Consider the following 21779-nt stretch of genomic DNA (forward strand, 5'->3'; position numbering starts at 1 on the left):
GAAAGCCGCATATTTCTATAGTCAAAGAAAATGGCAACGCTGTTCGATGAAATGTATTTCATGATATGCACACCGGTAACTCGTGGTGCCGCAGTATTACAACAGGCAATAAAAAAAGATACCGCTAAAGTCGAGAGCGAATTGGAGGTGCCGGTGTTTGAACCCGGGACTTCTCACATGCAAAGCGAGCGCTCTACCACTGAGCTACACCCCCGTTACTTCTGGAGCACTTATTAACGAGTTTCTTGGTGCTCATCAGGATGTTCAAACAATAAAATAATCAATTAGTTGAAATAAACAAAATCTTCTCGTCATTGCTGTCTGACACAGTTTTTTCATCATTGAGGAAAGCCGCATATTTCTATAGTCAAAGAAAATGGCAGCGCTGTTCGATGAAATGTATTTCATGATATGCTCACCGGTAACTCGTGGTGCCGTAGTATTACAACAGGCAATAAAAAAAGATACCGCTAAAGTCGAGAGCGAATTGGAGGTGCCGGTGTTTGAACCCGGGACTTCTCACATGCAAAGCGAGCGCTCTACCACTGAGCCACACCCCCGTTACTTCTGGAGCACTCATTAACGAGTTTCTTGGTGCTCATCAGGTTGTTCAAACAATAAAATAATCAATTAGTTGAAATAAACAAAATCTTCTCATTGCTGTTTGACACAGTTTTTTCATCATTGAGGAAAGCCGCATATTTCTATAGTCAAAGAAAATGGCAGCGCTGTTCAATGAAATGTATTTCATGATATGCACACCGGTAACTCGTGGTGCCGTAGTATTACAACAGGCAATAAAAAAAGATACCGCTAAAGTCGAGAGCGAATTGGAGGTGCCGGGGTTTGAACCCGGGACTTCTCACATGCAAAGCGAGCGCTCTACCACTGAGCTACACCCCCGTTACATCTGGAGCACTCATTAACGAGTTTCTTGGTGCTCATCAGGTTGTTCAAACAATAAAATAATCAATTAGTTGAAATAAACAAAATCGTCTCGTCATTGCTGTCTGACACAGTTTTTTCATCATTGAGGAAAGCCGCATATTTCTATAGTCAAAGAAAATGGCAGCGCTGTTCGATGAAATGTATTTCATGATATGCACACCGGTAACTCGTGGTGCCATAGTATTACAACAGGCAATAAAAAAAGATACCGCTAAAGTCGAGAGCGAATTGGAGGTGCCGGGGTTTGCACCCGGGACTTCTCACATGCAAAGCGAGCGCTCTACCACTGAGCTACACCCCCGTTACATCTGGAGCACTCATTAACGAGTTTCTTGGTGCTCATCAGGTTGTTCAAACAATATAATAATCAATTAGTTGAAATAAACAAAATCTTCTCGTCATTGCTGTCTGACACAGTTTTTTCATCATTGAGGAAAGCCGCATATTTCTATAGTCAAAGAAAATGGCAGCGCTGTTCGATGAAATGTATTTCATGATATGCACACCAGTAACTCGTGGTGCCGCAGTATTACAACAGGCAATAAAAAAAGATACCGCTAAAGTCGAGAGCGAATTGGAGGTGCCGGTGTTTGAACCCGGGACTTCTCACATGCAAAGCGAGCGCTCTACCACTGAGCTACACCCCCGTTACATTTGGAGCACTCATTAACGAGTTTCTTGGTGCTCATCAGGTTGTTCAAACAATAAAATAATCAATTAGTTGAAATAAACAAAATCGTCTCGTCATTGCTGCCTGATACAGCTTTTTCATCATTGAGGAAAGTCGCCTATTTCTATAGTCAAAGAAAATGGCAGCGCTGTTCGATGAAATGTATTTCATGATATGCACACCGGTAACTCGTGGTGCCGTAGTATTACAACAGGCAATAAAAAAAGATACCGCTAAAGTCGAGAGCGAATTGGAGGTGCCGGTGTTTGAACCCGGGACTTCTCACATGCAAAGCGAGCGCTCTACCACTGAGCTACACCCCCGTTACATCTGGAGCACTCATTAACGAGTTTCTTGGTGCTCATCAGGTTGTTCAAACAATAAAATAATCAATTAGTTGAAATAAACAAAATCGTCTCGTCATTGCTGCCTGATACAGCTTTTTCATCATTGAGGAAAGTCGCCTATTTCTATAGTCAAAGAAAATGGCAGCGCTGTTCGATGAAATGTATTTCATGATATGCACACCAGTAACTCGTGGTGCCGCAGTATTACAACAGGCAATAAAAAAAGATACCGCTAAAGTCGAGAGCGAATTGGAGGTGCCGGTGTTTGAACCCGGGACTTCTCACATGCAAAGCGAGCGCTCTACCACTGAGCTACACCCCCGTTACATCTGGAGCACTCATTAACGAGTTTCTTGGTGCTCATCAGGTTGTTCAAACAATAAAATAATCAATTAGTTGAAATAAACAAAATCGTCTCGTCATTGCTGCCTGATACAGCTTTTTCATCATTGAGGAAAGTCGCCTATTTCTATAGTCAAAGAAAATGGCAGCGCTGTTCGATGAAATGTATTTCATGATATGCACACCGGTAACTCGTGGTGCCGTAGTATTACAACAGGCAATAAAAAAAGATACCGCTAAAGTCGAGAGCGAATTGGAGGTGCCGGGGTTTGAACCCGGGACTTCTCACATGCAAAGCGAGCGCTCTACCACTGAGCTACACCCCCGTTACTTCTGGAGCACTCATTAACGAGTTTCTTGGTGCTCATCAGGTTGTTCAAACAATAAAATAATCAATTAGTTGAAATAAACAAAATCGTCTCGTCATTGCTGTCTGACACAGTTTTTTCATCATTGAGGAAAGCCGCATATTTCTATAGTCAAAGAAAATGGCAGCGCTGTTCGATGAAATGTATTTCATGATATGCACGCCGGTAACTCGTGGTGCCGCAGTATTACAACAGGCAATAAAAAAAGATACCGCTAAAGTCGAGAGCGAATTGGAGGTGCCGGGGTTTGAACCCGGGACTTCTCACATGCAAAGCGAGCGCTCTACCACTGAGCTACACCCCCGTTTTTTTTTCTTTAATGAATGACATTATCACCAGTAAAGTACACAGAACATACTTCATCAGAATTCAGACAAACACACACAAGCGTCAAGAACGGGAAGCCAGTCCGGAATGGGGTCAAAAGTCTCGACAACACTGCACACTTGAGCAGCTGCTTCTCGGAAGACAGATCTCGTCGACCGTGGTGGCTCGGCGTGTCTATCGATCATGCGACTTTTCCATAATGAATAAAGTCCCAACAACATAAACAAGTCGTAAGGAGTACTATCAGTCAGACTCTTTTTGAACGGAAGGAACCTAATACCATGGGCTGTGATTGGAAGTTCTTTTCTTAATGTTCTTTTTAGAATGTCCCAAAAATAAAAAGCATCACGACAATGAATAAAACAATTCTCTATAGTCTCTGGTTCGTTGCAGAGTCTACAATTCACTGTCCAGGGTACGTATATTGATTTTTCATTCAGCCACGTTTTCACTGGCAGCGTGGAAGTGTGCAGTTTAAAGAAAAATGTTTTCGCTGCAGGAGATATACACATTCTACGTACACGAAATAATACATCGTGACCAGACAGAAGCGAATATGGCTTTCGATAAACAGGTTTGGGGAAAAGGTTATTCACAAGTGCAGCGGTTAAATTTGTTCTGTCAATAGTATACAAATACTCTAAGGTAAACCTGGCTTTCAAAAAACTGGCAGTATCAACAATTTCCTTTAGGAATCCCCGCAACGGCAATTCCTTAGCAACGCTTGTTGTGACATGAATAAAAGGAAGGTGGTAACAAAGACGGTTACGAAGAACCGCTAATTGAAATGGGTGGCACACATCCTTGAGGTAGAAAAATCGCAACACCAACTGTCGCACGAACAAATGCACAAGGCCGAGGCCACCCTTTTCGAGTGGAAGAAAAAGATTGTCTCTTTTCATAGGTTCCCAGGAAGAGCTCCAAATAAAGCAGGCAAATATCCTATGAAAGGCTTGAATGTGTACCCGAGAGCAATGCAACACCTGCAGAATATAAATAAGCTTCGATACAAGGAATATATTGCACGCTTTCGCTCTGGCAAAAATGGAAAGCTCCCGTCCGTGCCATGTTGCCACCTTTCGGCGGATCGTAGTTATCGCTGCGGTCCAGTGTGGGCCGCTGTTACGATAGTTATCGAGAGGCACACCGAGGTATTTCATAGGAGTCACATTCCAATGAATATTTGCGAAGACCGAAGAAGTTGTAGCCCACATGCCTAGCCAGAATCCACTACTTTTATCAAAATTTATGCTGGCGCCAGCGACTTCACAGAAACGTAAAGTAGTGTTGACTGCTTCTTGAACGCTGGGTTTATCAGCGCAAAAGAAGGCAATGTCATCTGCATAAGCTAGAACTTTAACTTCCTCAGCATCATATCGGTAGCCTGTTATGCTGGACTTTAGAAGCACACTTAAACATAATGGTTCCAAATAAATTGCAAAAAGCAAAGGTGACAACGGACATCCCTGACGTACAGATGAATTTAACTCTATTATATTGGAAAGTGTGCGATTTACAATTAGCCTTGTTGTGCACTTCTTATAACAGAGTGAGATACCATTGTATAGTACATCACCCAACTGCAGGTGTCTTAGGAGCCGGAACAAAAAAATATGCTGTACCTTATCAAATGCTTTTGCAAGGTCTATTTGAAGGAGGGCTACTTGGTTCATGCTACCATCTATACACTCAAGAACTGAACGTGCAATATGTATGTTTGTCTGTATAGAGCGACCATGAATTCCACATGTTTGGTGGTCACCTACACTTTTAGTAATCACTGTCTGTAGCCGATTTGTCAACAATTTAGCAAATATTTTGTAGTCAACGTTACATAACGATATAGGCCTGTATTCGTTAACTCTCTTTAATGCGTTAGGATCAGCACTTTTTGGGATTATTGTCGTATGGCTCTGATAGAAAGAAGGAGGAAGTTCACCATGGTCATAAGCCTCTTTAAAAAGTTGCTCAAGGAAAGGTATCAGAAGTTCCTGAAAAGCTATGTAAAATTCACCACTAAGGCCATCTGGGCCAGGAGTTTTGTTTTTCTGCAACGTTGTTATTGCAAATCTAATTTCCTCTCTGGTTATTGGCCCCTCTACAGGGAGTCTATCATCATCTTGTAACTGAGGCATAAGGGCAATGAAGTGGTTAGCTTCTTCCTCAAAATCCTCCTGAAGCTCAGCCGCGGTGAACAAACATTTGTAATAATCTTCAAATGCAGCTCTTATTTCACATGTCTCTGTGCAAAGAGAACCCCGCGACTCAATTTGCAGTATCTGTTTAGAAAGTGCATATCTCTTTTCATCCCCAAGGGATTTTTAGTGGGTTTCTCTTCAGTGAAATGGGTAACACGGGAACGAATCTTAGCTCCTCTGTATAAATCTGTATCAAATTTTTGTATCTGTGCTCGAATCACATTTATTTCGTCCCCGTACAATCCCGGCTGTTCACTTTCAAAAGTATGGAGCTTATGAAGTAAATCATAAAGATAGCGCTTTTCAGCTTTTTTTCTTTGCGCTATTTCGCATGAAATACTAATTGCCTGATACTTGACTCTTTCTTTGAACCTTTCCCATTGAGCGAAAATTGGTAACTGTCGACACCGTTATGCCTCTTGTACCGATTCTTTTACTATTTTAACAAAACAATCTTCGCGCAACAACTGAACGTTAAGCTTCCATAGGTCCCAGTTTAGAGGGGTTTTACGAAAATTTTTAGGACCCCAAGAAACAGTGACCAAGCAATGGTCTGTAAAAAATATGGGCTTTACAGCATAATTATGAATGTGAGACCATAAGCTTAGAGATACATATACACGGTCAAGCCGAGCATGAGAGATGCCTTGAAAGTGCGTGAACCTCACCGAAGAAGGTGCATGCGCTCCCACATCTATTAAATTGTGGTCATTCAATAGTTTCTGCAATAAGGCTGCACTTGCGTCATAACGATTTGTTATGTATGAATGATCTCTAGCGTCACAAACACAATTAAAGTCTCCAAAAACTACCAAAGTTCTGTCAGTGTTTAGTAGCGAAGTTAAAGAAAGGAAAAAAGAATTCCTTTCATTCACTTTGGAGGGAGCATAGACACAGATAAACCTCCAATTATGGGAATGAAAAGATAAGTCGCAACAAATGAGGCGTCCTTTCCCATCAACATGTAGTGACGTCAAAATATGATTCAAGTGCTTTCTAATTAATAAAAAGCATCCAGCGGATGCACCACGTGCTGGGCTGATGTATAAATTGTAATCACGAAAAACTTCCAGTGCAAGATCGGCGTCACGAGCAGCGGAAATCTTAGTCTCCTGCACTGCAAGTACATCTATGTTGTACTGCTCAAGCACGTGGCGCAACTGCCACTGACGCCTTACATTCCTCAAGCCACGTACGTTGAGTGTCGCTACACACATGGGAAACGTTAGCGCGGTAGCCATTTTGATATCTTACTACTTTTGTAGGTCACCTTTAGCCACAGGCCAACCTGTGGCTTTACCTCCTTTGCACTTTTTAGGAGCACTTTCCTCAGGACTCTGGCATAGGCGGCGCGTCTCTCGGTCCCCAAAGAAGGTGACACGTGGACCTCACGAAGACACTTGCTCTGTCGTGTCTGGCGCACTCGTTGTTGCTTCATCGGTGACCGATGCCTGACGCTTCCTTATCTGACTGCAATCCATTCCTTCTTGTTCCTCATTGTCAGGAGGCTTGTCCTTAAGGCCTTCCAAGTGGTGTTCGTCAGCAGCATTTCATTCATTTATGCTTTCACTGGCGTCGTTAGCGGTGTTATTTTGCGTTCCAAGGGTATCCATGGACAAGTGTTCCGCTTCCTTTAAGGCACCTTCTGCTCCTCCCGCTGCTTCTCCTGTCGCATCAACTACCTCAGTGACATCCATAAGATGATCGTGACGTTGGTCTTCTGTCCCTTGTCCAGAACGGAGTTTGTTGGCATAAGTTGACACACAGGCATCCGACGAGTGACCAAAACGCTGGCATTGCAAGCACCTCGGTGTTTTGCACTGTCGTCGTACATGCCCCACTCGCTTGCACCGAAGACACAGTGGAGGCCTACCGGGAATAAGTACGAGGCATTGGTGACCATAAATTGACATAAGGTGTGGTATTGAGCTCACAGTGATGGTGTCCTTGAGCTCCAAGGCAACGTCTCTATTTGTTGTCATCCATTGTTCCATTCCTGCACATCTCCATGCCTCTCTTTCAACGGACTTCACAACGCCGTAAGCTTGGAATGCCTCTTCAACACGTCGCGATTCAAGATGAGGCGGAAGCCAAGGTAGTTTCAGCCTAATATTCTTGGTCTCCGGATCTAGCACCATGCACTTCAGCCCTTTTACACGGAGCTCACCACAAGTAACGAGTTTCTGTTTCGTCATGCTGTTTGCACACGTAACCATCCATACATGGCTCATTTGATACTGGCCAACTCCAATAATGTCCGCTGTGCTCACCACCTTAAGCAGCGCGTCTTGAAAGTCAGGGGCACGGTACGGCCTACCACTCAAGTCGGCATGAAGGAAAACGGAATTCAAAACATCGTTACCGGTTGGAAGACGTGGCAGGACGACTTTATAGCTTGAGTCTTCATCATGAAACGGAGTCGATGATCCTCGGCCGTTGGCCGATACGCTGTTACCAGCAGAGAGCATTTTGGAACGCAGCCGATCGGTGCGGCTTCTTTTTCCTCCACCCCCGTTACATCTGGAGCACTCATTAACGAGTTTCTTGGTGCTCATCAGGTTGTTCAAACAATAAAATAATCAATTAGTTGAAATAAACAAAATCTTCTCGTCATTGCTGTCTGACACAGTTTTTTCATCATTGAGGAAAGCCGCATATTTCTATAGTCAAAGAAAATGGCAGCGCTGTTCGATGAAATGTATTTCATGATATGCACACCGGTAACTCGTGGTGCCGTAGTATTACAACAGGCAATAAAAAAAGATACCGCTAAAGTCGAGAGCGAATTGGAGGTGCCGGGGTTTGAACCCGGGACTTCTCACATGCAAAGCGAGCGCTCTACCACTGAGCTACACCCCCGTTTTTTTTTTCTTTAATGAATGACATTATCACCATTAAAGTACACAGAACATACTTCATCAAAATTCAGACAAACACACACAAGCGTCAAGAACGGGAAGCCACTCCGGAACGGGGTCAAAAGTCTCGACAACACTGCGCACTTGAGCAGCTGCTTCTCGGAAGACAGATCTCGTCGACCGTGGTGGCTCGGCGTGTCTATCGATCATGCGACTTTTCCATAATGAATAAAGTCCCAACAACATAAACAAGTCGTAAGGAGTACTATCAGTCAGACTCTTTTTGAACGGAAGGAACCTAATACCATGGGCTGTGATTGGAAGTTCTTTTCTTAACGTTCTTTTTAGAATGTCCCAAAAATAAAAAGCATCACGACAATGAATAAAACAATGCTCTATAGTCTCTGGTTTGTTGCAGAGTCTACAATTCACTGTCCAGGGTACGTATATTGATTTTTCATTCAGCCACGTTTTTACTGGCAGCGTGGAAGTGTGCAGTAAAAAAAAATGTTTTCGCTGCTGGAGATATACACATTCTACGTACACGAAATAATACATCGTGACCAGACAGAAGCGAATATGGCTTTCGATAAACAGGTTTGGGGAAAAGGTTATTCACAAGTGCAGCGGTTAAATTTGTTCTGTCAATAGTATACAAATACTCTAAGGTAAACCTGGCTTTCAAAAAACTGGCAGTATCAACAATTTCCTTTAGGAATCCCCGCAACGGCAATTCCTTAGCAACGCTTGTTGTGACATGAATAAAAGGAAGGTGGTAACAAAGACGGTTACGAAGAACCGCTAATAGAAATGGGTGGCACACATCCTTGAGGTAGAAAAATCGCAACACCAACTGTCGCACGAACAAATGCACAAGGCCGAGGCCACCCTTTTCGAGTGGAAGAAAAAGATTGTCTCTTTTCATGGGTTCCCAGGAAGAGCTCCAAATAAAGCAGGCAAATATCCTATGAAAGGCTTGAATGTGTACCCGAGAGCAATGCAACACCTGCAGAATATAAATAAGCTTCGATACAAGGAATATATTGCACGCTTTCGCTCTGGCAAAAATGGAAAGCTCCCGTCCGTGCCATGTTGCCACCTTTCGGCGGATCGTAGTTATCGCAGCGGTCCAGTGTGGGCCGCTGTTACGATAGTTATCGAGAGGCACACCGAGGTATTTCATAGGAGTCGCATTCCAATGAATATTTGCAAAGACCGAAGGAGTTGTAGCCCACATGCCTAGCCAGAATCCACTACTTTTATCAAAATTTATGCTGGCGCCAGCGACTTCACAGAAACGTAAAGTAGTGTTGACTGCTTCTTGAACGCTGGGTTTATCAGCGCAAAAGAAGGCAATGTCATCTGCATAAGCTAGAACTTTAACTTCCTCAGCACCATATCGGTAGCCTGTTATGCTGGACTTTAGAAGCACACTTAAACATAATGGTTCCAAATAAATTGCAAAAAGCAAAGGTGACAACGGACATCCCTGACGTACAGATGAATTTAACTCTATTATATTGGAAAGTGTGCGATTTACAATTAGCCTAGTTGTGCACTTCTTATAACAGAGTGAGATACCATTGTATAGTACATCACCCAACTGCAGGTGTCTTAGGAGCCGGAACAAAAAAACATGCTGTACCTTATCAAATGCTTTTGCAAGGTCTATTTGAAGGAGGGCTACTTGGTCCATGCTACCATCTATACACTCAAGAACTGAACGTGCAATATGTATGTTTGTCTGTATCGAGCGACCACGAATTCCACATGTTTGGTGGTCACCTACACATTTAGTAATCACTGTCTGTACCCGATTTGTCAACAATTTAGCAAATATTTTGTAGTCAACGTTACATAACGATATTGGCCTGTATTCGTTAACTCTCTTTAATGCGTTAGGATCAGCACTTTTTGGGATTAATGTTGTATGGCTCTGATAGAAAGAAGGAGGAAGTTCACCACGGTCATAAGCCTCTTTAAAAAGTTGCTCAAGGAAAGGTATCAGAAGTTCCTGAAAAGCTATGTAAAATTCACCACTAAGGCCATCTGGGCCAGGAGTTTTGTTTTTCTGCAACGTTGTTATTGCAAATCTAATTTCCTCTCTGGTTATTGGCCCCTCTACAGGTAGTCTATCATCATCTTGTAACTGAGGCACAAGGGCAATGAAGTGGTTAGCTTCTTCCTCGAAATTCACCCCGTTACATCTGGAGCACTCATTAACGAGTTTCTTGGTGCTCATCAGGTTGTTCAAACAATAAAATAATCAATTAGTTGAAATAAACAAAATCGTCTCGTCATTGCTGTCTGACACAGTTTTTTCATCATTGAGGAAAGCCGCATATTTCTATAGTCAAAGAAAATGGCAGCGCTGTTCGATGAAATGTATTTCATGATATGCCCACCGGTAACTCGTGGTGCCGCAGTATTACAACAGGCAATAAAAAAAGATACCACTAAAGTCGAGACCGAATTGGAGGTGCCGGGGTTTGAACCCGGGACTTCTAACATGCTAAGCGAGCGCTCTACCACTGAGCTACACCCTTTTTTTTCTTTATTTCCGGTAAACTTCACAAACGGGTTACTAAGATATATTACAATTCACTACATACAATACAAAAAAAACTTAAAACTTAACTATAACACATCGCATCCTAGAATTCCTTCATGGTCAGTAGGGCTTCTACCCTTTCTACCCACAAAGGTACACATTCGTCTGTTCTTACTACCTCAAGAAATCTTGAGATGCTTTCCTTAAAATACTCTCTTGCTGGTCTTCTGTCTCGGTCACAATGAAATCCAGCCATTCTAGAGCGCCATATACTGTGCAAGGCAGTCATCATGAGAAAATCGAAAGGTAATCCATCCTCGTTCTCTATTGCCAAATACCTGATACCATGAGGGTCTAACGGAAACTCTTTTTTGATTGTCCTTTGTAATACGTCCCAAAAATAAACTCCTTCCCAACAGTGCAGGAAAACATGGTCAATAGTTTCCGGTTTCTTACAGATTAGACAGTGAGATCCCCAAGGCATATAAAACCCACGCTCCTCTAGGAAGGTTCTTACAGGAAGTGTTCCAGTGTGTAATTTGAAAAAGAACGTTTTCGCGCTTGGAGCTGCTGGCATTTTTTTTACTCGTTTAAGTACGTTCTGACCCTTGCGTGCTGTATATAGCGCTCTGTACAGTGGGACGGGAAGCATCGTGTCACATAAATCTTTGTACAGTTTCTTCTTTCCAACAGACCACAGGTAGTCAGTTGAAAAGCGAACACACAAAAACCGCACGCTGGCCACTACTTCCTTCATGTATCCTTGCACAGCTCCTGGGGTAGCATGAGTGCTCACAACAAACTCGGGCAACAGTCTACTCAGTCTTGTTTGACACACTGTTAGTAGGAAAGGATCTCTCGTCTCACGAAAAAAGAAAAACCTATTTACTAACTGTTTGATAAACAGATGTCCTAGCCCAAGGCCTCCACACTTCACCCGTCTAAACAAATTCGTGCGACTGCACCTTTCCCAGTTAGACCCCCACACAAATATTGCAAACACCCGATGTAATTTTTGCACATTGACCCGGGAACAGTGCAGCACTTGCATCACATACCACAGCTTAGACACAAAAAACCAGTTGCATGCAGTAGCCCTAGCAAACATGGACAGATAAGTTGCATTCCACCTATTCGCTTTTTCTTTAATTTCTTTCGTTTGCTGTGTCCAATATTCGTCAGTACTTTTGTATGACTCGAGCGGTACTCCAAGATATTTAACTGGCGTTCTTGTCCATTTAATGGCTGCGAAAAATTCTGGTGTTGAAGGCCAATATCCATGCCAGAAGCCGAGGCATTTACCCCAGTTTATGTGGCTTCCTGTAACCTCGGCGAAATATTTAGAAACTCTGATTGATTCTTCAATACCGACATAGGTAGTGCTACAAATCGCAACATCATCAGCGTATTCGAGTAGTTTGACCTCTGAAGATTGTACTCTAAACCCATTAATGATGTCATTCTGCAATATCGACTGACATAAAGTTTCAATATAGATGCAAAACAAAAGTGGACTAACAGGGCAACCTTGACGCACTGAGCGCTCGATTCTTATGGGGGGCCCAATGTCTTGTTGATAATTAGTCTCGTACTACCGTTCCGATGTGCCATGGCTACTCCGTCAATAATTATCTTACCGACATTATTGTGCTTGAATACTGCAAACAAAAGAGCGTGGGAAACGCAATCAAACGCTTTTTCCAGATCCAGCTGGAGTATGGCCACACGAGCATGACAGGTGTCAACACATTCGAGCACGGATCGCATTTTATGAACGTTTGTAACTATGGACCGACCTTTTATTCCACACGTTTGGTGTGCACCAACGATATCTTTTATTACTGACTGAAGTCTGGCCACCAAAATTTTCATTAATATTTTGTAGTCTACGTTTGTCAGTGCGATTGGCCTGTACGCTGCGACGTGCCTGAGCTTTTCAACCTCGTCTGTTTTCGGAATCAGAACGGTACGCGATTCACCAAAGGATTGTAGTAATTTCTTTTCCTCATATGCCTCATTAAAGAGGCCCGCAAGTATTGAAGACAATTCGCTTTTAAAACATTTCTACCACTTGGCACAAAGACCATCTGGTCCTGGAGATTTCCCAGGATTTAACTTATCAATCGCCCGTTCAACTTCAGATGCAGATATAGATAATTCCAAAGCGTTTTTCACTTCCTCACTCACTTGCGGCATTCGTCCTAAATATTCGTCTTTAAATCTTTCTAGGTTTGCCTGTCTACACGCAAAAAGGTTTTCAAAATGACTTGAAAATACGGATAAAACGCTGTCCGTATCAATTACTTCGTGACCATCCCTCTCTATTTTTTCGATATGACTCTGTCGAGCGTTCGTTTTCTCCACCCCTGACGCTCTTTTGGTTGGCGTCTCTCCAGCCGCTAAAGCCTCGGCCCTAGCACGAACGAGTGCACCGCGGTAGCGTTTCTCGTCAGGCAGTGCAATTTTCTGCTTAATATTGCGTATGTCAATTTTATACTCTCCCGGTTGTTTGTACTCCAAGTCTATTAGTCTTTCCAAAGTCTTTCGGAGTTCTTTCTCTTTCTTTTTCGTTTCATAACTCAATGCGCAAGAACGATCAATAGCTTTTATTTTTATTCGCTGCTTGAACTCTTCCCATTGTTCTGCAAGTTTAACTCCATCATTCATTTTTATTTCATTGATGCAGTTCATAACCTGATCTAAGAAATATTCGTCAGTGATCAAAGTGGAATTCATCTTCCACAGCTCCCATGAGAAAGTTCCACCTGTAGTGAAGAAGAGGAGCTTCAGCGGCATTTCTCGGCGCATCAGGGGCATCGCCATCAGCATAAGCTCGTGCTTGCTGCGCTTGGCCGGACGCTGCTGACTGCTTCGCTTTCTGCGTTCTGCGCTGCTAATAAACCCCGTTACAAGTGGTGGATTCTGCTGGGTTTCGATCATCCTGGAGCTTCGGAATCGCATTTTACCATCCATTATGCCTACCGACGCAAGCGCCGCTCCAACTCCTCCACCGGCACCGCCTACTGTTCTCTGCACCGGTTCTCTGCGTCTGCGAGATCCCCCTGTCTTCTCAGGCACAGAAGACAAGGACGTTGACGACTGGATTTCAATGTACGAGCGAGTGAGTACTCACAACAAATGGGATGACACCGCCAAGTTGGCCTATGTCTCTTTCTACCTGTCGGACTTGGCCAAGCTGTGGTTTATAAACCACGAAGCGGAACTCCCTACATGATCGGTCTTCAAAACGAGCCTCACACAATTTTTCGGGTGGCCTGAGGTACGCAAACGCCGTGCCGAACAACGCTTACATACTCGGTTCCAGCAGCTTGGTGAAAATTTCACAAGCTATATTGAGGACGTTCTGGACCTTTGCAAACGAGTGAACGAGTCAATGTCCGAAGAGCTTAAGATCAAGCATATCATGAAGGGCATTGAGGACGACGCTTTCCAAATGTTGCTTTCTAAGAGTCTTCGCACTGTCCTAGAACTGACCGAGTTATGCCAGAGTTTTGACGAGTTGCGCAGGCAACGTCTTTCCACCCGACGTCCCTCGGTGCTCGACGACTCTTCGTCCAGCCTTTCCACCCTTGGCATAGGAGAAGACCATGCCCCTCTTCTCTCCAAGATCCAAGAGTTCATCCGCGCTGAGGTCGCTCGTCAGCTCTCTTTGATGTCCTGTGTACCCGATCAACCACGCAGATCGCCGTCTACACTCCGCGACTTCATTCAAGACCAGGTCGCACAAGTTCTTCCTCCCGCCCGTGAATCTCCCCCAGTCGCCGCACCTCTCACGTACGCCGAAGCCGTTGCTCGACCTCGAAAGCCTGCGTTCCAGCCAGCGCCTATGTATTCTCCGCCGCCCTTTTCGCCGCCGACCTATTCACCGCCGACCTATTCACTGCCGACCTATTCACCGCCGCCTATGCCGATACCACCTCGGCCGCAGTTTTCTGCCCCCTAGCCGCAAGTCGGAGTCTACTCCGACCAATGGCGGACCTACGACAACCGTCCCATATGTTTTGCTTGTGGTGGTGTTGGCCACGTGGCACGTTATTGTCGTCGTCGCCAGGCTGCCCAGAACATTCGACGAATGCCCTCTTTCGACCCTCAGTTTTCGTCTACGCCTTCAAGCCCTCCTTCCTCTTCCTTTCCTTCTGATCGTCCACACGGCCCGACCCGCCGCTCCCCATCTCCACGTCGACGTTCGCTTTCCCATATGCGTCGCCGTTCCGGACCGACCGACCAGGAAAACTAACGGCCGCAGTTCCCGAGGCACGAACTGCGTCCCCGTCGCCACGCACAAGTCCTCGCCCCTGTCCAGCTAACGTCATTGAAGTGTCAGTTGATGGTATCGTCGTCATGGCGCTTGTTGACACCGGAGCCGCTCTATCCGTCCTGTCCATGAACCTGTGCCGCAAACTCCGCAAAGTTCTGACGCCATTATCCGGCCTCTCTCTTAGAACGGCTAACGCAGAAAGTGTAACACCTCTCGCAGCCTGCACCACACGAGTCGTCATCGAAGGGATTGTGTATATCGTCGAATTCGTAGTGCTGCCCTCGTGTTCCCATGACATGATACTCGGCTGGGACTTCCTTGCGAATAATAATGCCGTCATTGACTGCTGTCGCGCTGAACTTGAGCTATCTGCACTTCCTGATGTTGACGCTGTCGAAGCCTCCCTGCCGTGTTATAAACTGTTTGTTTCCGACGACACCACCGTACCACCGCGTTCTTCTCTGCTGGTAACTGTGTCGTGTGACGCTATTTCCGACGGTGATGTTTTATTTACGCCCTCTGCCCTGTTCATTCAACGCAAATGTTCTCCACTACCCATTGCTCTCCTTACTCTCCACCATGGCGTCACGAAGACGCTCGTGTACAATACGCTAGAAGGGCCTTTACCTTTATTCTATGGTGAATGTCTCGGTCACGTGCATCCGATCGACGCCCGTCACATTTTTGACGCTCCATCTAGTTTACTTTCTATGGACCTCAGCACACTCATTTCTGACTCTGATGTTGACCAGTCACTCCTTGACGCTTTCCACCGCTCCATCGATGTCGGAACGTCTTCGTCAGAACGAAGCCAGTTAGTGAACCTGCTCCAAAAGTTTCGTACTTCTTTTAAAAGCCACGCTTCTGGCCTCAGTCGCACATCAAACATATCTCACAAGATTGACAAAGGAAGCCATACGCCTCTACGGCAGCGCCCCTACCGAGTCTCAGCGTCGGAGCGCCGTGTTATTGACGACCAGGTTGCTGACATGCTCCAGCGGGGTATTGTACAGCCTTCTAACAGTCCCTGTGCGTCACCGGTCGTTCTTGTTAAGAAGAAGGACGGCTCCATTCGGTTCTGTGTGGACTATCGACGTTTAAACAAGATCACCCGCAAGGACGTTTACCCGTTACCACGAATAGACGACGCCCTTGACTGTTTGCAGGGAGCAGAATACTTCTCTTCGCTGGATTTACGGTCTGGATACTGGCAAGTTCCTATGGAAGCATCTGACCGACCGAAAACAGCAATTGTCACACCTGATGGGTTATACGAGTTTACCGTTATGCCTTTCGGCCTTTGTAACGCTCCAGCCACTTTTGAAAGAATGATGGACGCTATTTTACGAGGCCTCAAGTGAAACACATGTTTATGCTACCTCGATGACGTAGTTGTCTTTTCCACCGATTTCGACACCCATTTAAATTGTCTCGAGCACGTCCTCACACGTCTCACCGACGCCGGCCTTTCAACCTCAAGAAGTGTCGTTTTGGTGCTCGGCAGCTCACCATTCTTGGCCACGTCGTCTCGCGGGACGGCATACTTCCCGACCCCGCCAAGCTTCGAGCAGTCGCCGATTTTCCGAAGCCAAAGAACTTGAAGGAACTTAGAAGTTTTGTCGGCTTGTCGTCATACTTCCGACGCTTTATTAGAAATTTTGCTTCCATATGTGCGCCCCTTACGGACCTTCTTAGCGGCGACAAGGACCTTTCCACCTGGTCACCAGCATGCGACGATGCATTCACCAAATTACGCCACCTGCTGACTTCACCACCCATCCTCCGCCACTACGATCCTGCCGCTCCCACGGAGGTTCATACTGATGCCAGCGGTGTTGGACTTGGCGCTGTGCTCGCGCAACGAAAGGCAGGGTTTGATGAATATGTCGTCGCCTACGCAAGCCGTACTTTGACGAAAGCCGAGGCTAACTACTCCGTGACCGAGAAAGAGTGTTTAGCTATTATTTGGGCCCTTGGAAAATTTCGCCCCTACCTGTATGGTCACGCATTCGACGTCGTCACTGACCACCACGCCCTTTGTTGGCTATCCACACTTAAAGACCCTTCCGGACGACTTGCTCACTGGGCGCTCAAACTTCAGGAATACGACATCCGCGTTATTTACAGATCTGGTCGTAAGCACACGGACGCCGATGCCCTTTCTCGCTCACCCATATCGGATGAAGGTGTTTGCCTCTCTTCCCTCGAGCCTGCACTTGCGTCATCCGCCTTGGGCAACATGACGGTGGAACAACGAAAGGATCCCTGGATTAGTGGCCTCATAAGCATTCTTTCTGATCCTCTCACTCCTTCGCCGTCTCGCGCTCTCCACCGCCAGGCTAGCAACTTTTGCCTTAGGGATGATCTTCTTTATCGACGCAACTACCTTTCTGACGGTCGCAAGTGTCTCCTTGTGATACCCCGCCATCTTCGAGCTGCCATCTGCGAAGCTTTTCACGCGGACCCACAGTGCGCCCACGCAGGCCTCATCAAGACATACGCTAGGCTTCGACTCAGATATTATTGGCGTGGCATGTATAACTACGTGCGAAAGTTCATTCGCTCGTGTGCTCAGTGCCAACGACAAAAGTTACCTCCCGGGCAAGTCTACCCGTCACAACCTCTTCCTTGTCCTAGTCGACCTTTTGATCGCGTCGGCATTGACATTTACGGACCACTACCATCAACTCTAGCTGGTAATCGCTGGATTATTGTTGCGATAGACCATCTGACACGCTATGCCGAAACAGCCGCGCTGCCGACTGCCACAGCCCGTGACGTTGGAACGTTTCTGTTGCAACGTTTCATTCTGCGTCATGGTGCCCCTCGCGAGCTCTTAAGTGACAGAGGCCGTGCCTTCCTTTCTGACGCCTTGAAGGCATTACTCAACGAATGCCGAATCGTGCACCGCACAAGTACAGCGTACCACCCTCAAACAAATGGCATGACGGAGCGCTTCAACCGTACTCTTGGCAGTATGCTGTCGATGTACGTCGCCTCTGATCATTCAAATTGGGACCAAGTTCTCCCGTTCGTCACCTACGCGTATAATACTGCCGTACAAGCTACTACTGGGTTTTCGCCATACTTTCTTTTGTACGGACGAGAACCTTCAAATACAGTAGACACTATTCTTCCATATAAACCTTATGAGTCCGAAAGTACAACTCTGTCCGAAGCTGCCCGACATGCTAAAGAATGCCGCCAGCTTGCCCGCTCTTTTTCTACCGAGGACCAGTGGCAGCAGCAATCCCGCCAGACTGGGGACCGTTCGGCTCCAAACTTTCCACCTGGTTCATTAGTATGGCTTCGGGCACCTGCTACCGCGCCTGGCCGCTCCGCAAAACTTCTTCCCAAATACATCGGGCCATACCGCGTTGTAGAGCAAACGTCACTCGTCAACTATATCGTGGAGCCCATCATCCCATCCACAGACCTACGCTACCACGGCTGCGACACTGTCCACGTCTCTCGTCTCAAGCCATATTACGACCCATTAGTCGTTTCTTCTCCCTAATCCGCCAGGATGGCGTCTTTTTGTGCGGAGGGCGATTGTAGTGAAGAAGAGGAGCTTCAGCGGCATTTCTCGGCGCATCAGGGGCATCGCCATCAGCATAAGTTCGTGCTTGCTGCGCTTGGCCGGACGCTGCTGACTGCTTCGCTTTCTGCGTTCTGCGCTGCTAATAAACCCCGTTACACACCTTGTGTTTCTCTCCCATATGACATTTAACTAAACAATGATCGCTAAAGTGTATTGGGTAAACAGCATATGTCTTCCAGTGGGCTATTAATTCAAGCGACACGTAATTGCGATCAAGGCGCGCATGGCTATTCCCCTGAAAATGTGTGAAACGCACCTCCCGCGTTCCCTCCATACAGCTGCCCACGTCTTCTAACTCGAATTGAGTAACTACGTCCGCTAGCGTCCTACTACTTTTATCGTAATTGGCGCGTCCATTTGCTCGATCTCGCCCATTAAGGACGCAGTTGAAATCACCAAGTAATACAGATTTTTTTTCCAAAGTGAAGTGCTGCTTTAGGCTTGAAAAAAAAGTAATCGCTCCTCACAAATGATTGGTGCATAAATACACACTATACGCCACTGACATTCATTGAATACAAAATCACAGGAAACCAACCTACCAGATAGGCAAGCGAAGGTATCTTGCACTACCAGACCCGGTAACTTCTTAATGAACAAAACGCAGCCTGCAGACGTGCCTATTGCTTGACTTACAATTGCGTGGTAACGCGCCGTAAACCTCAGCACCATACCCCGGGTCTCCTCCTCGCCGCCTACTTTTGTTTCTTGTACAGCTAGTACATCCAGATCATGATCCACAAGTAGCCTGTAGACTTGGCTCTGTTTCCGCTTGGCGGCGAGACCTCGAACATTTAACGTTGCCACTCTAAGTTTCGGCGCCACAGCCATGTCTACGCAGTGCAGAAGTTAGCCAGGGGCATGGTGCTTACCTTCGGCGTCTAGCATAGAGCTAGACATCTTCGGAGCCTCCAGGTGGACCCGTGCCACTGGAGGACAAAGGTAGCCAGTGCTTGTCCGATGTCGGGTTGGGACGCAGCCTCGTGCTGCTGCGTCTGAACGAAGTCGCCTTCGCAGGCGGCCCCTCTTCTTGCTTTTCGCTGGACGCCTCACGCCGTCCTGCAGACTGCTCGCGGGGTCTTTTGCTTGGCGCCCCACCACTGATACTCTCGCACGACACTGGAAGTTCGGTTAAATCCACCGGCTCAGGCTCCTTCGATGAGGTGCTTGTGATGCCTTCTTCGGTTTGGCCGGCTGGCTCTTGAGTAACCACCTCCCCAGATGCTATGTCTGCTTTGGCTGTTGGTTCATCACCACCAGTCGGTGTAACTGTACCTGTTGAAGCTTCAGGGTTCACCGCGTCGCCTGCGCCTTTCGCCGCGTCTTCAGCCTTGGTCACGTCCATCACCAACTCTGCTGTGTCGTCACCTTCGGCTGATCCGATAGCCGATGCGTACGTGCGCATGCACGCAACTTCGCTGTGGCCGAACCGCCGACAACGCGAGCATCGGGGTACTTTGCACTCTCTTCTAACATGACCGGTACCTTGGCAGCGCAGACACTGCATTGGCCGACCAGGTGCAACCACAAGTGCCAGTTCACCAGCCACCCTGATTTGATGGGGGAGATCTTCAACCTTCACGCCACTCTTGAGCTTAAGAAGCACAGTCAGTGTGGTTGAACCCTTGTCGCTGACACCTTGAACACGCCAATGCTCCCTTGTGATTTGTACGACCTTCCCAAAAGCCGCCAACGCCATTCGTACGTCTTCATCGTTGACGCCGTACAGCAGCCAATGAAGGCGCAGCCGCACCTGCTGATCCTGGGGGTCTACGATGATGCAGCGTCGGCCCTTGACTTTCAACTCCTTCACATCCAGCGAGCACTTCGTAGCGTCCGCGTTGTTTATGGTGACTGCCCAGACATGATTATTCTGGTAGGCCCCCAGTGCCAACACCTCCGGCAGCAGTCCTGTAGGTCCGAGCGCGTCTCGGAAATCTTCGACTCAATATGGTCTGCCGCGCACATCACCGTGTAAAAACACGGTGTTTTGCGCGACGCGTCCCTTGGGCAGTGGTGGCAAAATAATCTCATATCCTGCGTCTTGGTCTTCGGTCATCCTGTTACCGCGGCTAGTATGTGCCGCAAACGCCGCTCCTACGGAGCACATGATTCCTGCGTCCGACGCGCGTGAGTGCCGACGAAAGAATGACCACTGAGCTACACCCTTCTTTTGTATTTATCAAAGTACTTGGGCAATAAAGACTATATCAAGCGAACAAAAGTACAATCAAATCGCCAAAGTAAGCGCTCAAGCGTTACTCATAAACACTAAATGGCTAACACAGCGTGAGTTCCTCACATGAAGAGTTCTTCACATCGTGTTATACAAACAAAAAAGGGGTGAGGTCAAACAGTTCTCTAAGACGGAGTACCAGTCCGGTCTAAAGTCTAGCTCGTCGTAGATGTTTTTAGGTGGATAGCCATTTGAATGAAGTGTGCGCTTGAAGAGGTGGTGGGCTCTGCATTTCGGTCTTGCATTCGTGTCTTCCACAAGCTGTGCAAACCTATGAGGAAAAACATATCATATGGTACTTCATCAAGTGTTGCTGGCAGAAGATAACGTATTGTGTGAGAATTAATGACGAAACGTTTTTTTCAGTGCTCGCAGAAGAACATCCCAAAATAGTATGGCATTTTTGCAGCTAACAAAGCAATGTTCAATCGTTTCCGGCACATCACATAGACGGCAGTTAACAAACGGAATGAAAATACCTTTTCTTTCTAACCATGTGCTTACCGCCAATGTTTCAGAGTGGAGTTTATAGAAGAATGTTTTTGAATTCGGTGGAATGTACATTTTGCGCACTCGCTTCAACACATCGTGACCTGGAAGATTGGCGTACAGTGAACGGTACAATGGAGGTGGGAAGAGTGTACTCAGTAGATCCTTATAAAGCACCTTGCATGTTACTGAGTACAGGTATTCTACAGAGAAGCGAGCTTTAAGAAACTGATCTGCGAGGTAAACTTCCTGCATGAATCCCCACAAGCATGGGCGTTCGGAGAAGTTGGATGAAACAATTAAATCTGGTAAGCAATCAACAAGTGTAACCTGCAAGAAGGAACGGATTACAGGATAGGAATTGTCTCGAAAAAAGAAGAATCGGGACACTATTTGCCATAGATAAAGGTGTTTTAGTCCTAACCCACCCTCCCTAACTGGCTTCAATATATTATCACGACGCATGGGCTCAAAAGTCGAAGAGCATATGAAAGTAGCGAAAATCCGATGAAAGCGTTGTATATAGAATCTTGCGCAATCAATAGGTTGTAATACGTAGTAAAGT

At 46.3% G+C, this 21779-nt stretch overlaps 1 protein-coding gene and 10 non-coding genes across 11 annotated transcripts; all 11 read right to left on the reverse strand.

Annotated features, from left to right (window-relative positions):
* Positions 1-142: 142 nt before the first annotated feature.
* Positions 143-214, reverse strand: TRNAA-UGC (transfer RNA alanine (anticodon UGC)). The gene has a single exon. It is a non-coding gene; the product is annotated as a tRNA-Ala (tRNA).
* Positions 215-488: 274 nt separating this feature from the next.
* On the reverse strand, positions 489-560 carry TRNAA-UGC (transfer RNA alanine (anticodon UGC)). Its single transcript has one exon. It is a non-coding gene; the product is annotated as a tRNA-Ala (tRNA).
* A 271-nt stretch (positions 561-831) lies between these two features.
* On the reverse strand, positions 832-903 carry TRNAA-UGC (transfer RNA alanine (anticodon UGC)). The gene has a single exon. It is a non-coding gene; the product is annotated as a tRNA-Ala (tRNA).
* Positions 904-1177: 274 nt separating this feature from the next.
* Positions 1178-1249, reverse strand: TRNAA-UGC (transfer RNA alanine (anticodon UGC)). Its single transcript has one exon. It is a non-coding gene; the product is annotated as a tRNA-Ala (tRNA).
* A 274-nt stretch (positions 1250-1523) lies between these two features.
* TRNAA-UGC (transfer RNA alanine (anticodon UGC)) lies at positions 1524-1595 on the reverse strand. The gene has a single exon. It is a non-coding gene; the product is annotated as a tRNA-Ala (tRNA).
* Positions 1596-1869: 274 nt separating this feature from the next.
* On the reverse strand, positions 1870-1941 carry TRNAA-UGC (transfer RNA alanine (anticodon UGC)). The gene has a single exon. It is a non-coding gene; the product is annotated as a tRNA-Ala (tRNA).
* Positions 1942-2215: 274 nt separating this feature from the next.
* Positions 2216-2287, reverse strand: TRNAA-UGC (transfer RNA alanine (anticodon UGC)). Its single transcript has one exon. It is a non-coding gene; the product is annotated as a tRNA-Ala (tRNA).
* A 274-nt stretch (positions 2288-2561) lies between these two features.
* On the reverse strand, positions 2562-2633 carry TRNAA-UGC (transfer RNA alanine (anticodon UGC)). The gene has a single exon. It is a non-coding gene; the product is annotated as a tRNA-Ala (tRNA).
* A 274-nt stretch (positions 2634-2907) lies between these two features.
* TRNAA-UGC (transfer RNA alanine (anticodon UGC)) lies at positions 2908-2979 on the reverse strand. The gene has a single exon. It is a non-coding gene; the product is annotated as a tRNA-Ala (tRNA).
* A 3771-nt stretch (positions 2980-6750) lies between these two features.
* On the reverse strand, positions 6751-7692 carry LOC142803077 (uncharacterized). The gene has a single exon (XM_075888187.1). It carries the CDS (start codon positions 7666-7668, stop codon positions 6751-6753), a length of 918 nt encoding a protein of 305 aa, XP_075744302.1. The 5' UTR covers positions 7669-7692.
* A 295-nt stretch (positions 7693-7987) lies between these two features.
* TRNAA-UGC (transfer RNA alanine (anticodon UGC)) lies at positions 7988-8059 on the reverse strand. Its single transcript has one exon. It is a non-coding gene; the product is annotated as a tRNA-Ala (tRNA).
* Positions 8060-21779: the final 13720 nt, after the last annotated feature.

This window comes from Rhipicephalus microplus, chromosome 3 (genome assembly GCF_043290135.1).
Source record: "Rhipicephalus microplus isolate Deutch F79 chromosome 3, USDA_Rmic, whole genome shotgun sequence".
Lineage (NCBI taxonomy): Eukaryota > Metazoa > Arthropoda > Arachnida > Ixodida > Ixodidae > Rhipicephalus > Rhipicephalus microplus.

What these genes read in the sequence shown, in the direction of transcription:
- LOC142803077 (XM_075888187.1), bottom strand. Translation starts at nt 7,668, where the DNA reads ATGCTCTCTGCTGGTAACAGCGTATCGGCCAACGGCCGAGGATCATCG.